This window comes from Rhodofomes roseus, assembly GCF_022264815.1.
Source record: "Rhodofomes roseus strain CIRM-BRFM 1785 chromosome Unknown C8Q71scaffold_7, whole genome shotgun sequence".
Lineage (NCBI taxonomy): Eukaryota > Fungi > Basidiomycota > Agaricomycetes > Polyporales > Fomitopsidaceae > Rhodofomes > Rhodofomes roseus.
The window spans coordinates 1,427,750-1,443,423 of record NW_025952963.1 but is presented as its reverse complement, the minus strand read 5'-3'; the positions used below and the strand labels follow the sequence as shown (position 1 = coordinate 1,443,423).

At 56.0% G+C, this 15,674-nt stretch overlaps 4 protein-coding genes across 4 annotated transcripts; 2 read left to right on the top strand and 2 right to left on the bottom strand.

Annotated features, from left to right (window-relative positions):
- Positions 1 to 1,548: 1,548 nt before the first annotated feature.
- On the bottom strand, positions 1,549 to 2,305 carry C8Q71DRAFT_796076 (SDHC, cytochrome b subunit of succinate dehydrogenase; the record flags this gene model as incomplete). Its single annotated transcript, XM_047925652.1, has 5 exons — positions 1,549 to 1,634; positions 1,698 to 1,880; positions 1,937 to 2,097; positions 2,157 to 2,202; positions 2,242 to 2,305. 5 exons carry the CDS (start codon positions 2,303 to 2,305, stop codon positions 1,549 to 1,551), a joined length of 540 nt encoding a protein of 179 aa, XP_047780628.1.
- A 521-nt stretch (positions 2,306 to 2,826) lies between these two features.
- Positions 2,827 to 5,341, top strand: C8Q71DRAFT_856644 (uncharacterized protein; the record flags this gene model as incomplete). The annotated part of the gene is made up of 14 exons (XM_047927327.1): positions 2,827 to 2,882; positions 2,936 to 3,076; positions 3,130 to 3,143; positions 3,207 to 3,236; positions 3,296 to 3,504; positions 3,682 to 3,740; positions 3,789 to 4,072; positions 4,129 to 4,295; positions 4,349 to 4,696; positions 4,755 to 4,845; positions 4,902 to 4,987; positions 5,038 to 5,084; positions 5,142 to 5,229; positions 5,285 to 5,341. 14 exons carry the CDS (start codon positions 2,827 to 2,829, stop codon positions 5,339 to 5,341), a joined length of 1,677 nt encoding a protein of 558 aa, XP_047780627.1.
- Positions 5,342 to 5,652: 311 nt separating this feature from the next.
- On the bottom strand, positions 5,653 to 9,951 carry C8Q71DRAFT_752556 (uncharacterized protein). The gene is made up of 5 exons (XM_047923387.1): positions 9,838 to 9,951; positions 9,595 to 9,778; positions 6,659 to 8,662; positions 6,118 to 6,603; positions 5,653 to 6,060 (listed from the first exon to the last, which is right to left on the bottom strand). The coding sequence occupies exons 2-5, from the start codon at positions 9,721 to 9,723 to the stop codon at positions 6,019 to 6,021; spliced, it is 2,661 nt and encodes an 886-aa protein (XP_047780626.1). The 5' UTR covers positions 9,724 to 9,778; positions 9,838 to 9,951; the 3' UTR covers positions 5,653 to 6,018.
- Positions 9,952 to 10,080: 129 nt separating this feature from the next.
- On the top strand, positions 10,081 to 15,590 carry C8Q71DRAFT_752552 (uncharacterized protein). The gene is made up of 18 exons (XM_047923386.1): positions 10,081 to 10,224; positions 10,274 to 10,365; positions 10,429 to 10,960; positions 11,033 to 11,176; positions 11,235 to 11,349; positions 11,398 to 11,709; positions 11,766 to 12,138; positions 12,191 to 12,217; positions 12,272 to 12,528; positions 12,585 to 12,616; positions 12,670 to 12,983; positions 13,052 to 13,208; positions 13,274 to 13,335; positions 13,389 to 13,618; positions 13,674 to 14,342; positions 14,399 to 14,790; positions 14,842 to 15,147; positions 15,200 to 15,590. Exons 3-17 carry the CDS (start codon positions 10,555 to 10,557, stop codon positions 15,135 to 15,137), a joined length of 3,786 nt encoding a protein of 1,261 aa, XP_047780625.1. The 5' UTR covers positions 10,081 to 10,224; positions 10,274 to 10,365; positions 10,429 to 10,554; the 3' UTR covers positions 15,138 to 15,147; positions 15,200 to 15,590.
- The last annotated feature ends 84 nt before the right edge of the window (positions 15,591 to 15,674 follow it).

The window sequence follows — 15,674 nt, the reverse complement described above, 5'->3', positions numbered from 1 at the left end:
CTGGGTCGGTGACCTCGAAGGGCTAGGAAGGGGAGAGGGCCTTCGAAGGGGGCTGCGCCCGCGTTCAACTACATGCTCACGGAAGGCTGGCGGGGATGGCGTAAGCCGAGCTCGAGAGGCGCGTGCGTTGTCCGGGGTCGGCTGACGCCCATAGCGACCAGGCGGGGCGACTGGTGAATGGTGGGTCACAGCTTGCGCCCGCGGCGGTGACCTTTCTATGCGTGCAATGAAAGGTCGGGGACTCCTTGACCTTAATGCTACGAGGCGGGAGGTGGGTACTCGATAGCGCACGCCCTCTGGGCTCGACGCCTGCCCACGCTGACGACGATACGGTGGTGAGTACGACGAATCGCGGAAAGCAGGGGCGTCCTGTGATGGTGTCCTGGGAGTAAAAATCTCAGCGCGTATTGGTTGGCTTGATACTGCATCAATAAGAGGGGGAGAGGGCCAGCGACGTCTGGAGCTGTGCCTGCTAGGACTGCGCCGCGGGCTCCATCTACGCACGACCGTCCCTCTCTCGCGAGGCGGCGATGGTGAATAGTGAGGTTGAGGCGAGCGGGTGCTATCAGCGGCTGGTTCATGCTCATACGGGGAACGGTACGGCGGTGAACGCGATCGTGTGCACAATAACGCGCCTGGCGATGACTCGGAGGATACCTCTTGTCGAAGATAAGTGGGCATTATCGGAGGACTGAAAACAGTAGACTAAGCGTCAAAAGCGCAACAGCGGGGTAGGAAGGGGAACCTACGCGGGAGGGACGACTGGTGCGTATGAAGGCTCAGGCGGTTCATCTCCAATTCCCGAGTTATGAGAGCTCGACCCTACGACCTAGATAAGTGCTCACCTCTTTTCGGGGCTGGATTAACGTGCGCATTCTTAGGCGACTCGACCATAGTTTGCGATCCATCACTATTCCTCGGTTGAACTGGGATAGGTCTATGCAATGCGGGGTCAGGCGCCCCTTCTACAACGACGATCGACCATGCTTTAATCAGTCTATTACTCTATCAATGTCATGACATCGAACACGCACGTTCCGAGGATAATCCGAGCGTCGGAAAACCTGGGACTGGAACGAAGGAGGGCGGGCATGGTGTATGACTGGCGGGGCCGGGCTGGGCCACAGGTGGGATGGATGGCGTGGGGGTAGGCTGTCTCACTGCAAACGGCGCACGTCCATAGTCCTGTTGTCCCGACTGCAATTGAGCAGTCTGAGCAGCTTCGACTGCCTCGACTAGACGTGTGTATTCACACTCTTCCTGCTCCTCGCGCGAGAGCTGCTGCAGGACGGAGTAGCTGTTGCCCATCCCTGCGCGATCGAGCAGCCGGAGGGAGGAAGAGATGGCTCGCGAGAACGGGACGAAGGACTGTATCTGCTGAACCCTTGTATATGAGTGATGATCAGCGCGCTAAACGGTAGGCTGTGAGTGTTGGTGCATAAACAATGGGCTTCTTATGTGGTTTACCACCAGCTGTCAGGTACCCACGATCGCGAATCCTTATACCACAGCCTCTGCATCTTGCGATTGTCTACAAATACAGCTACATCACATGAGGACGAGAGCGACCGTCGTGACAGCAGTGGCGCCGAGCACGGCATATCCAGACTGATACGCTCCCTTGAGGCTGAGGACTACAAGGATCCCGTGATCAGTGAAGGGCGAGGTCTAGTAGAGGCGAAGGTAGGGTGACATACATTTACCAGCGTCCCAGGACAAGTGCCGCAGACCGTTCCACGAGTGGAAAGCGAAGGGCGCAGCCAAGATAGCCTTACCGGTATACTTGACGGCGTCGGGAAGACCAGCGACGAACTCGATGACGTGCGCGGAGTCGAATGTTCCAGGGGCGACGAGGTATGCGAGAGCGTATCCGTACAGAACTACGCTCGTGTAAGCTTCACGAGTCTCGGGTGCACTGAGAAATTTAGATACGCACGGACGCTCAGAGCAGAACCAGTCATACGGTTGGCGATCGAGCCAAGCCAAGTAAGCTGGGGCTGGTAGATGGTGAAGTGGGGGCTGGAAGGGCGCTTCAGGCGTTGAGTGTTGAGGATCTCAGTCATGGATGAGGGTGGGAGGGACTGCGTCTTGATGCCGCTAGTTTTACCTAGCATGTCAGCTCGAGTTGCTCGCCAGACACAAACATGAGGACTTGCCGCTTGGGTACCACCATCCGCAAGGCATTGGCTGCGTATATCCAACCTGTGAGATGTGGTAGTAGCTGTATGTGAGTGGACTCACCCCTCGGCTTGAGAGCAGCCTGCCTCAGCACGGAACCCAGACCGAGCATTCGAGCGGACGACATGGTGGTGGTGGAGAGGGCTTTCAGTTGCGGGCAAACGCAGTCACCGCGGCGGGTTCGTCGGCCGTAGAGGTCGTGATGTGACGGGTTTCACGTGCCGGACGCGTCCCCAGTCACATACTTATGTACGGTGTTGCGTAGACGCCGGTGATCTCTACATGCTCGCCCTAGAGAACGTTCTAGTGGAGGCCTAACCTCCCTTAACACTGTCCACTTATCAGACTGACAGTGGCGACTACAGTGCATAAGAGATGCTACCGCAAGGCGTTGTGGTTCGCCTTGAACCACCGATGAGTAAATTGGAGGCGGTGATTGGCTGGACGCCGAGAGCACACCAATGGCGCTGGCAGCGACGTCATCGCCCGATTTAGGCGTGTACTTATATCGACCTCCAGCAGCGTCAGCGCGAGCGTATGTTCTCTCTCCTCCGTTCCTCCCATCTACATCCCCGAGGGCTCATACAGTTGCAAAGACAAACCCTATATCTACCTGCCTTCCAGCTCGCTCGACCACAAATTCGCAAGATGTCCGCAAAAACCATTGCCGTACTTGACGAGTCCGAGCTGAAGGACGGAGAGTTGTGCGTAGCCGATTCCTCAAGCATATATGCGCCAAACTTACAGTGATGCACAGAAAACAGGTTGAATTTGAAGGAGAGGGAAAGGTCCTTCTCTCACGATTGGGCGACAAGATCCACGCGACTAGTGCATTCTGCACCCACTACGGTGCGCCGCTCGCGAAAGGTGTGCTCACTGCCGATGGGCGAGTCGTATGGTAAGCACCTAATATATCTGTGCATACCTCCATTCATGGGAATTGTAATGTAGTCCTTGGCACGGAGGTTCGTACACTCAGCCGGATGTGATCTAGGAAGATGATCGTACCAACGCTGATCGTCACGCAGCATGCTTCAATGTCTGTACTGGCGACATCGGTATGTCGCACTGCCACACATCATTTGGGTATCGTAATAACTCCTCTACGGATAACTAGAGGACGCGCCTGCGCCCATGGCTATCCACTCCTTCAAAGCCCATGTCGCCGACGGAAAGATCCACGTGACCGCGAATCCCTCCGACACACTGAAGAACAACATGTCTCGCCAATCCAAGCTGCTCGCCACTGGTGTTGCCAGTGGCACGGGTGTTGTCATCGTCGGTGGAGGTAGCGGAACCTTCCACTGTATCGAGAGTTTGCGGGAGGTGAGTGTAACGCTCAATGCAGGCGTCACGGCCTAGCCCGGGGACTGGTGTCTGGAACCCCATGACCGTGATCTGCACACATTGTGCTGCCACATATACAGATCTGTTCGCCCCGAGCTGCGCCCTTTTGAGGCTTCATATCTGACGACAGAACCTGACTGACCTAGATGTCTATAGCATGGCTTCAATGGCCCAATCACCGTCTTGTCCAAAGAGAACCACAGCCCCATTGACAGGTGCGCATACATCCATTCATTCCATACTACCTCTGACCCTCGCCGCAGGACGAAGCTGAGTAAAGCGCTCATCACCGACCCCGCCAAGATCGAGTGGCGCTCGCCCGCAGACCTCAAGACGAAGTACGGCGTTGACCTCCGCACGGGGGTGCAGGCCGAGTCCGTCGACGCGTCTGCAAAGAGCGTGCGCCTCACCGACGGCACGACCGTCCCGTACGAAACACTGGTACTTGCCACTGGCGGCGTCCCGCGCCGCCTGCCGATCGACGGTGCAAGCCTCAGCAACGTATACACGATGCGCGGGGTCGACGATGCGAAGAAGATTGATGCTGGTGAGTGTCTTGAGCACAGCGTAGCATAGAAGTGGTGGCTGAAGCATTGAGCGCAGCATGCCAGGAGGGCAAGAGGCTTGTCGTGATCGGGTCCTCGTTCATCAGCATGGAGCTCGTCGCAGCCGTATCCAGCAGGAAGCTCGCATCCATCGACGTCATCGGGCAAGGGTCTGTTCCCTTCGAGCCCATCCTAGGCAAGGAAGTCGGCCGCGGCCTCATGAAGGTACACAGCACTTCCGTAATTCACCACCTCGCACGAGCTCACCCCATTTGTAGTTCCACGAGTCTAAAGGGGTGCATTTCCACATGAACGCGCAAGCCTCCAAGATCGTGCCCTCGCCGGGCGACAACTCCAAGGCCGCCGCGGTCGTCGTGAAGAGTAGCGCGGGCGAGCACACCCTCCCCGCGGATGCGGTCATCATGGGTGTAGGCGTCGCGCCCGCGACCGACTTCCTCAAGAGCGGGCAGAGCAAAGGCTTCGAAAGCGCGCTCGACAAGACCGGCGCGGTGCTCGTGGACGAGTACTTGAGAGTAAAGGGTCTGCAAGGCGTGTATGCGATTGGTGATATTGCGATGTACCCACAGCCGGGTACTGGCGAGCTGCGCAGGATTGAGCACTGGAATGTGAGTAGAGATAGGCTTCCGACCAGGTCTTGAGTAGCTGATCAGGCTTTGAGTATAGGTCGCAGGTAATCAGGGACGTGCGGCAGGGAAGACGATCGCGGAGGGCAAGGCGCAGCCGTTTGTCAAGATCCCTGTGTTCTGGAGTGCTCGTGAGCACCTTGCATTGCATACGAGAAAGAGGGACTAACCGAACGTCCACCTTCAGAGGGACAGCAACTCCGCTACTGCGGCGTTGGTGCTAGCTTCGAAGACGTGATCATCATTGGCAACCCCGATGAGATGAAGGCAAGTGTCCACATCCACATACCCGCCGAGACCAGGGATACTGACAACGTCAACAGTTCATTGCGTACTACGTGAAGGACGACAAGGTTGTCGCCGTTGCAAGGTAAGCCGCGTTGCATGCACTGGCTCAATGACAAACGTTGATTGACTTTGTCGTCAGTATGCAAAAGGACCCCGTCGTGAGCAAGGCGTCGGAACTGCTTCGGCTGGGCCTGATGCCTTCGCCCGCGGAGCTGCGCGCTGGAAAGGTACGTCAATTCCCCTGCGAGTAAGCGTAACACTGACGGACGTACCATTTCACAGGATATCCTAACCATCGACATCCAGACGGTCAGCTCCAAGGCGAAGGTCGTGAAATAAAGGGGGGCTTATCTGTAAGTACGAGGAGTGGAACCGGAATGTATCGTTAGTAGGTGTACTGTAGCGCAAGTTTTTCTACGCGTTCAATCAGTATCCTTTGTACGCACGATGGGCAGAAGCACGCACGGCAGTCTGAGTACCGTATCTGTGAAACCAGACCTGCCCTGGTCTACTCAGTAGAGAACGCTCGACACATGACGGAGCTACTGTCAGAACAAGTTGCACATCGAGGTACTCACCACAGGCTTGGTTTAAGTATGTGGTAGAGTTCTGCTCTGACACGTCGTGGCAAACAGGCTCGGTCGAAAATATACAAAACAAAGAAGGCTATATTCTCGGTCGTTAGTAGGTCATAATCATAACGTGGGTCGTGAGCATCAGATAGGTGACGGATAGATACAAGTCTGGTCAATATAGATCGGAGCAAGCAGGTCAAGGGTAACGCAAAGCAATTGCAAAACATCTAACAGGTATCGGATGCCATGGTGAAGTTCGAATGAGGTATCGCAGAAGTAGGTCGGGGGTAGGTAGAGGGAGGATAACAGGTAACGCGTGCAAGTGTCATGTCAAAGGTGTGAACGGGGCGCACTGTCGAGCTCTCTCGACGAATACGTAAGGGTATGCGGGATAGGGGGATAGAAGGGGATAGTCACCACAACCGAGGAAAAACTCTAGCACTACCACAGGATGTCATCGTCATGTCGGGCCTCAGCATAGCCCTGTTCACGGGGTCGGTGCCACGGCAGTGCAGGGAAGTGCAACACAGCGCCACTCACTGGGTCGGTACCACTCGTAGTCACGCTCGCATGCGTGCCACTCTCTTCCGTCCTCGAAGTTGTAGTGGACGTCACTGTCCCCGCCGCGGTGTTCGGCGTCGGAGGGCGCGGCTCCGGGAACGCGGGTTCTCCTTCCGCGGAGGATGAAGGCGATTGGCTGATGGGCGACATCGGGCGTACACCTGGCGGTGAGCTTGGACGGCTCCACACGCCGTCCTTGGAGAAGACGGCGGACAAAGGCGGAGAAGCTGCTTCGCTGACCTGTTCGAGTCTCCGGTCGGCGATTGACCCGGCATGCGAGGCCGAACGAGAGCCAGAGCTGCCGCTTGGCCCTTGAGAGTGAGACTTAGACGAAGAGCTGCGGTGCGTATGCAGTGACGCCGCTGTCGAACCAGACGACTGCAGAACGTGTGGGCTTAGATGTGAGCGTCCAGACGCGAGAGAACCACGCTCGGATTGGACAGCGTCTCGATGAACTACCATGGGCTGCAAAGGCACACTGAGTATCAGAGAACATGATACATGAAACGTATAAACCTACCACTGTTCCAAATGTCGTTCGCCGTCCACCAGGAGCCGTACCTGCGTTCCCGCCTGACAAGTTGCGCCAGCTATCCTGAGCCGGAGGTGGTGCCTCCTCAAGGACATCGATCCGAATGCCAGACGTGCTTGAGGTACCATCCGTGGTCGCATGGGAATCACGCCACACGCTCGGGTTTGGCAGGCCAGGGGGCGGCTGAGCACGGCTGCTACCTGAGGCAGCAGTGAACGGTGAGGCGGGGCGGGGAACAGGAAGGTCCAGGACGTCGACGGAATCAGCAGGACGATCTCCAGAGCTATGTGGCGAGTCCCGATGCGATTCCTCGTAGGTGGGTGGCTCAGAGCTAGGGATGTCTAGGTGAATATAACCAGTGTTCGTCCCAAGTGTCTGCTCCGCAAGCGGGGACACTGGCGCCGAGCGCGCCTGGTGAGGGAGTGGAGGCACAGGCGGAATACCCGGCTGCGAACGATTAGATCCAAACGTTCCAGCCGGGGTCACGTTGACCTCCACCAGCGAGCTGCTGGGAGTGTCCCTTGCGTCGTGGTACACGGTACTCCCGCTCGCACGGCTCTTGGCGCTGATGGACGATACTGGCCGCTCGTCGCCAACGAGGAGACCCAAGCCCTGGGGGAACGACGATGGTGGCCTCGGCCTCCGACCCACGCTAGACTCCAGAGTCGGGCTGGTCGGCTCTGTTGTTGGCAACGGCGCCCATGAGACTGGCCTTGAGCGAGAGTTTTGCCGTGAATGCGACCGTGGGGGAGTGCGTGTGTACCGGTCACCTTCCGCTCCGTCACGAGAGTTCGATCTCGAGCCAACGGGGGTGGGGAGGAATGACATCCGCCGGAACCAACTCATGCGCGGGAGATTCGCGAGCCTCTCGAGGCCGGACGTACCGCTCGTGAGGGAACTCGCACCGGCGTCCGACGCTGGCTCACCGTAGTTGCCGACCTTGACTCGTCGCGCCGTGAGCAACTCCGCACGCTCCGGCTCCTGCGCGTCGATGCTGCCCGACTTCTCCGATGACCCAGAGAATGCAGCAGAGGCGAGCGAGCGCATTGACTTTGTCTCGTTGAGTCCCGGCCTGGCCGCACGCATGCTCCGGCGATCCGAGCTCAATGGCGGAGGCGGGAGCAGCGGCGACGTGTGCTCGTCAGTCGAGGGGCTCACCAGACGTACCTGCATCATCGCAGCATCCTCCTCGTTCATCCGCGCAAGCAGCTCTTCGCGTGGCATGATCGGTCCGCCCACATGAGTAGGTGTCGTCCCCGACCGGCGCGTCGATGCGGTGCCCGTAGCGAGCGCAGCAGCGACGGGTATGCTGACGAGTGTGTCTGTGCCCGTCTGCGTCTGCGACATCTCGTTCGTGCCATTGCGAAGAGTGCGGTTAAGGAACGGGTCCGTCTCGTCTCCGCTGTCACGGGGAATGCCTTCTTCAGGGCTGGTTGGGCTGGTCGGGCTCTGAGGCAGCCTGTCCTCGAAGTCCTCGGGGCTCACCATCTGCCACTCCGTCCATATTGGTGTCTGCCGCCGCGACTTCCGACGCGAGAAGACAGTTGTAGATCGATTCCAGAAGCTCGAGCTTGCACTCTTCGCTGGCGGCTCGGTGTTGTTCCTGACACCCCTGTAGTGTCTCCGCAGGAGTAGCCAAATGAGGATCAAAAGCACGAGGACCAACGTGCCCAAAAGGGAACCAAGCACGGCCCCGATCACTGTGGAAGATCTTGAACTGTGGGCTCCAGATGCTACGGCAGATGGTGATGCCGACGCTGACACCGACGACGTTGTGGTTATGGAGGAGCTCGACATGGTCGAACTTGAGGCCGACGATGAAGATGTCGACGACACGCTAGAGGAAGACGAGGATACAGATGACGAGAAGGATGAACTAGATGGAGCAGATGAGGGCGAGGTGGTAGTAAATGGCGATGAGGAAGTGGGTGCCGTGGAGGTAGACGGAGGTGGGGTCAACCCTCCGTATGTCCAGCCCGTGTTCAGGGGAATCTATGGGCCCATGTCAGCACGGGAAGTTCGACGGTGAAGAGTAGGGAGCGAATCATAGTGAGCAAAATGCCATACAGGCCGAAAGGATCGCCGCCATCCGGGGCTGACCAGGAAGTCCTGACACTGCCCGGCAGTCTATCGTACTCAACCAATGATTCAAGCGCAGCTTGTGTGGCTGTGATGCCACCGTCTAAAGCCCCCAAATCGAGGACTCAGGCATCGCAAGGTTTGAATTATGGTTTACGCCAAATGCAGTGACGATGTAGTGAGTCCTGAGACGCGCAACATTCTCGTCTGGATATGGGAGGCCTGCCAACGTCTCTCCGCACTATCACCATTTGCACCAGGGACACAGACCAGGACATCACGAAACAGCGAATGCCTGAACCCGATCGATAGGCCGATGGGGCCAGAGGACCTGTTCTTTGGTTTGGAGGACAGCACAACCTGCGAGTCTCGACGCAAAACATATGAATGTGATGACCCCATGCTGCAGCGTTCCTTCGTATCCAGTCTAGTTATCTCTGCCTTGTCACAGTACCCTGCGATGCGGAAATCTGGACAGACACCCGCCCTCAGGGGCGTGTTTGTTGATGTCGTCAGACACGCGCTTCGCCATTGAACAACTGAGACGCGAGGACGTTGTCGGGGCTTTCACAGAGTAACGGAGCTGCAGTCGAACAACAGTCTGCGTAGTCCATCCTAGCCCGACTGTCGGCTAGTCCAGTGTACGTTTGTACGTACGCTAATGTCCGAAGAGTAGGAGGAACATACGTGCCCAGAAGCTACATCCCGCGGTGTAGCAGAGCTACGCCCTGGGTTGTGCTAGCGTGCTGAAACGGCACGCTGCCTACGAATCATCTAGGGTGACGCGCAAGCAGGTCGGGGGCTTCCAATAGAGAGACGAAGTAATGAACCAACGGGAGACTCACGCTTGGGCCGTAGTATGTGAGCGGCAACTCGAGGGTGGTGTACGAGGTGAAGACACTGCCGTCTGGTGCAGTGACGACAGCAGAGGAAAGAGTCATCCAAGCCGGCAGAGCTTGCGTTGGTGCTGCCATCCAGCAGGCAGCGCAAGGCTAGTATGAAGTCGTGAGTAGAGATCGTGAGGGTTCGCTGCAAGGACGGCGTTCTCATCAGCGCCAGCCTCGCGATAGATTCCGACTGTTTCTCACTGAATATGTATATGTTTCAGCGGTTTATTTGCGGGGATGCGCGCGCGTCGAGACGCGGCGATGTGGGCGGATGAGAGAATAGGGGGGAGGCGGATGGAAGAGGGCTCGACGTCGTGCAGGACGAAGGTCGCCTCGCCGCTAAACTCGAACAGGTTATACGCGGTACAGGTCACGTGGACGTACCGACCGTGGCACCTCAAAGTTTGACTCAAAGTTGGAACTCTTTAAAATGACTTGTTCAATGTTCAGCACTCGTTCAGCACCCTGCGTTGATCTTCAGCGTTTGTCTACAATATTGGCTCAGGCCCAATTCACTACTCTGGCCAACGCCGCTGTACACGTCCCACTACTCGACCTCGCGCGAGCGCTGCGTCGATTGGTGTTGATGTATGTACCTGCAGTATACGGAGCAAGTGGTCATGCTCATCAAACACAGTGTTAGATATGGTTTGTGCTACTGACGATCTGTCATTCTCAGTTCTCGGTCGCCATTCGTGAAGGAAGCAGTGCACCCGTCCCCATCATTGAGTAAGCCTACATACAGCCTCGCTCCGCCCGTTCAAATCGATTGATAGTGTCACACACTATGAGGCTAGGTTTGACTGTCTCCAGACGGAGTTCATTCTTCATAAGCTTCCACGTCACAAGGTAACGGGCCCTTGATAGCAAGCGCGACAAGGCTCGCGGCTTCCGCCTTTCCCAGCTCAGTGTGCTCCCATGTCGCCTTTTCACATCCTCCCAAAACGTAGGGCTAAAAATGGAACCCCAGACTCTCCTCGCGACGATGCTCAGTCCCAAGCGGCGTCTGTATCTCCGTTGTCGATCCCAGGTGCAGTTGGTTCGATCTCCAGCCATCAGTCGAGGATTCGGTCTGCCGGGAGATCGACCCTTGACCCGATACACGAACCTTCCTCTCAGACTGCAAGTGCTGAGGGCAACGGGGCACCTGCGCAGTCTGCCTCCGTATCCCATTCGGCTTCCTCGGTCAGTGGCACTACGCACCATGAAAGCGGAGATGACGATCATGTGAACGAGGCGATCGACGAGGCCGCGCAGGAACTGCGCGCTCGCAGCCCTGCAGCGAAACCGGGGAGCAAGTTGGGCAAGAAGATAGGTGCACTAGGCTAGTAACCATCATTGTGCCACAGCTATCGTATCATTGACGGAAACACGTTGTCCTTGCCCCACTCGACAGTCGGCATTGGGCAGACAGCGAACGGATTAGTTTCCTCTCTAGAGACGGATTCTATTCAGAACGCCGTCAATGGCTTCTTCGAGAGTGTTCCGGTGCTCGTCAGAGCTCTAGATGAAATTGCCAAGATTCATCCCTTCATCTCAGGTATGCCAGATAATCAGCGCGTCGTCAATATGCTCATCGTTTCGTCTCGTTTCTACAGTCGCTCTACTCGCTTTTAAAGCCGTCTATACATTTGAGATGAAGCGGAGCGAGAACGACTCGAAGGTAATCGCGCTCTACGTTGAAATGAAAGATATGATGACCGTCCTACTGGAGTAAGGCGCAATCCCGCAGCACGATAGCATCATGTTGATTATGTGTAGACTGAAGAGCATCAAGGACCCGAGTGCGGTTGACGTCGAGGGCATTGCTGTCGAGGGGAGGATGCAGGGCCTCATCAAGCAAATAGCCGAAGATATCAAGAGATGCGCAAACGTCTGTGACGTCTGGTCGAAGATGAGATCCTTGGCGAAGGTCCTCAAGGCACCGTTCTGGGAAAGCAACTTTGTCGACTTGGTGAACTTGTTCGCGCAACGACGTGCCGATCTTCAGTTCGCGATGTCAATGCATGCTATGCGCGGCATCGATGGCGTCTCTGATCAGTTGAAAGGTATCAGCCGTCTAATGGAGGAGAGGTGCGCACTCTCGTACTCGCGATAGGGCGATTTTCATTGACAACTAGGAATGGAAGGACAAACCCAGAACAAATCATCTACTTCATTCAGACATATGTGTCGCAAGAGGATCAACATCTGTACAAACAAGTCACGCTACGCGGGGGAGCTGCTGCAGTCCTTCATGATCAATGTGCCCTCGAGGAGCTCACCGCGGAGGGTGCCAGGGAGCCGTCCGGGGAGCATGATGGTGCCAGCGACCTGCGCTCTCTGCAGGCAGATCTACGCGACCCAGCTGAAGCTGCAAATGAGAATCTCCCGTCTTTCGAACGCAAGCTCGAAATCCTCCAGAGGCAGATCGTCGAAGATACGGAGAAGATTATGGTCCGGGAGAGCGACCGTGTTATCGAGTCAGTAACATCAGGTCCTCATGACAGGATACTGGACAAGGTAGCTCGTCGACTATCAAGGTCTCATCCATTTCTCATCAACGTCATCTCAGGATATTTATACTATCTGGAAGGAAATGGTAGGCACAATACTACTGTGGAACTGCATAATTTGATGACCTCTTGATTCCAAGGGATGGCGCGGCAGCGTCAAGACAAGGCACTTCGTCCTCGCACTGCGAGACTTCTATCATGACCGCGTCGAAGAAAGCAAACGAAAGGAGGCAGCGTCAGACGTAGCCTACACCTCCGATGCCGACGCGTGGTCGCTGGAGTTCATCAGCATGAAGTGGCTCCAGTCAATCAGCGAAGCCTTTGACGACGACGCCTCAGGCTTCGTCACGATTGCTGAGGCGAACGATTTCACTAGTTCGAGACCTACCAACTGGAGGTGAGTGACTCCTGCAATAATTGCTCATACCTTTGGATGCCGAATGATTGTCCTAGCTTGCCCCGTTGGATTGCGTATTGGGCAGTCGGTGTGTCCTTCGCCCCTCACGCTTCCGGCGCACCAATTGACACCTTTCTTCAGGCTGGCAAAACACCGCGACGATTTACAAGGAGAAGATCTACAAAATCGTAGACAGCATGTTCGCTCTGAAACCTTGCATCCACCCTCAGAATCGTCAGATGGTTGAGCGATATCTGAATCATACGTGGGAACAGCTGATGTTTAGCACCATGCCCCTTGAACCGTTAACGCTGCTAGACAAGGTGCAACGACGCTTCGGGGATTACGTCGTTAGCGAGGAAACGAGACTCAAACGGAATTTGGAGACCATTCGCTACCGTGTCGACGACTTGACTACGCTCTCCATCGTCACGGGTCCGGGGAGAATCGAGAAGGTAAGACGATAGATTCACTGGCTCTTATCTCAGCTATTGACGTGTAGCACTTGTGACCACACTGGCAGTATCTATTCCCGCTGCTCTACTTGATGCTGCAACGTGATCTGCAAATCCTTAAAATATGCCGGCATCACATCGTCGATGAACGAGAGCTATGGGATTGTGGCGACAATATCCTAACTGTGGTAAACGCCTGCAAAACAAGGAAACAATCCCTGGGAGGTGAGTGCTATACACTTGCCAGCATCTGGCACGAACCTCGAAACGCAATGCTCAAATCCAGGCAGAGACGTTCTCACATCAGGGTTGGATCCCTCAGGAGCAATTCAAGAGTAAATACTGCAGACTAGTAGGGCACTTGATTTCAACGTGACTGCCTTCGGCGCTAATGCACGCTTGTAGTTCGAACTCACAGACGATTGGAAGGAAGGACGAAAGCGGCTGTACGACGCCAAACTAGCACACATCCACTACGACGAGTCGTCCGGTACAGCCGGCGAGGAAAAGTCTGACCTCTCTGCCCTGAACCATCCGCTCAAAGAGCCGTACCGCCCTGAAGTGGAGCAATACATCGCAAAGCAGTACGTTGAGACGGACGAGGACCGCATGGCTCAGTCGCCGATCAAGGAGATGTGCGTCCTTCACCCACTCCTACCCTTGTGAGTTGAGACTCACCTCCTCTGGCAGCCTGGGCACCTGGTACAGTTTACTCTCGAAGAGGAATCCTCCAGAGTGGCCGATGGGCCCGATGTTCACGGTCGAAATTCACGTTGCAAAGCGCGGGCCTTACGAGCTCGAAGCCGTCGGCTCCATGCCCGACAGCATGAGAGGCATAACATTCACACTCGGGGGGAATGCGGAGACCACGGCTCACGGCGAGACTTACTACACACTGCACCTGAGCTCCACTTTCCAGGCCTATATCGTGGAACTGCGCGGGAAAATGAGCAAAAGTCCCACGCTGATCGAGGGTGTCTGGGGAGGTGTGGGGAAGGAAGCGACCCACACAGAGGTCGGCCCCTTCGTCCTGACTCGGATGACTCCGGAGGTACTCTCTTGCCGTCCGGCCCCTTGGAAATTCGAGCAAAACAGGATCCGTGCTTTATGGCGCTTTGCCCTCTCAGCCACCCGTCAGCAAGTCCTGAGATCGACCTACTCCTGGAAATTTTTCAAGCAACGAAGAACGGCGAGGCTGCGCTACGTCGAATTCATTTTGCGAGAGAGATTTGGCCCCCGCCTCAGTGCTGAGGACGAGGTCGAGTATCAAGGCTTGATACGTTCTCTCAGTCCTGCAGACGCCCGGTTTTACGCATCCTTGGCTGAACATCAGCTACTCCAGACAGCTTGCGTACATCAGTATGTATCTGTTCCAGAAGATCAAGCTGCCACAATTGATCCTCCATTATGTGTAGCGGGTATGAATGCGACAACTGCAGCTGTCAAATCAGGGGCTCGCGCATGGTATGCATGACATGCGCTACACGGTCCTTGGACACCCTCGACTTGTGTAGCGATCCCCGTTGTCTCGCTTCCACTGTCACCCCGACACAGCGCTCGGATCTAGCATCGCCTCACCTTCCGACGCACGATATCTTCCAGCTCAGGAAGACCATGTACATGCGCGAGCGCCAGCAGTACGACGCACAAGTTCGAGAGGCTTTGCGGAGGTCTCACGCGACGCTCGACGAGCTGGATGCCCCAGACAGCGGACCGAATACATCCAGCATGGTGAATAGGAAACTGCGCTGTCTAGGGTGTGAGGGCGGCGTAAAGTGGCCCTGTTGGTACTGCGTAGAATGCGATGGTAGGCCATTGTTTCGCTCTCAGCTCGCAAATCGCACTCACATCGACTAAGACGACGTATTTTTATGCGTGGCATGCGATATCAAGGGCGGAATCACGAAGAATCAACATAAGGAGACACACACGCTCGTACGGTGTCAAGCTCGAATGAGGGAAGAACCACAATTGTCGATAGAGCAACGTATGGAAGCACTAGAGACGAGGTTTGGGACCATGCACGACAGCCTCTACCATAGATTGGATGGACTTGAAGCGCAGCTATCTCGGATCCAAGAGTTACTAGAGTCTGCGGTGTCGCGGCCAATGTTAGGCCCAGGCCCACGGTCGGCGTCCCACCCCTGGACATGACCCTCGTCTAGTATGTATTATATACATGGCATACTACCGTCCAATGATCACGTTTCTTTCAGCTTTCTGTACTGAACGCGCTGGTAGTACGGACGATGAGGGCTTGCGAAGCGCACCTGTTGGGTGACTAGCTCATGCACGCTGGTGATCTGCGTAATACGCCTGGAAAGTTCCGAAGGCGTTGCGTTGGCCGAAACTGCAGAAAAGCAATCGCAGTCGAATACTTTCTCGCTTGCGGAACATTGATGCGCATCATTGGAAACGTGAACGGAAGCAACCGATACTTTCCTCTTTTAGCAGTTCGATTGCCTCTTCGGATTCGAGTTCGTCTTCTGTCGTCGTTCGTCGAGACCTTCCCTCGTCGGTTGTATGTATTCCCTCGCATCCACGAAACCGATCCACTTCTGACCGCAATCTCTGCGCATGTAAGGCGGGCCTGCAGCACTCAGTCTGCATGGACCTCCCACCCTGCCAATATCGTCGACCACGACTAAGCTGCCAGCAGTATGTACTCACGTCATCACTCACAGCCGAACA

Bases quoted from the DNA above. Each gene is read 5' to 3' on its own strand.
- C8Q71DRAFT_752556 (XM_047923387.1), bottom strand. From the start codon at position 9,723: ATGGCAGCACCAACGCAAGCTCTGCCGGCTTGGATGACTCTTTCCTCT. The intron at 8,663-9,594 runs GTGAGTCTCCCG...ATGGGCCCATAG, and splicing joins TCACATACTACGGCCCAAGC to ATTCCCCTGAACACGGGCTG. The intron at 6,061-6,117 runs GTGAGTGGCGCT...CCCCGTGAACAG, and splicing joins CTACGAGTGGTACCGACCCA to GGCTATGCTGAGGCCCGACA.
- C8Q71DRAFT_752552 (XM_047923386.1), top strand. From the start codon at position 10,555: ATGTCGCCTTTTCACATCCTCCCAAAACGTAGGGCTAAAAATGGAACC. The intron at 11,350-11,397 runs GTAAGGCGCAAT...GATTATGTGTAG, and splicing joins ATGATGACCGTCCTACTGGA to ACTGAAGAGCATCAAGGACC. The intron at 13,336-13,388 runs GTAGGGCACTTG...GCACGCTTGTAG, and splicing joins AGAGTAAATACTGCAGACTA to TTCGAACTCACAGACGATTG.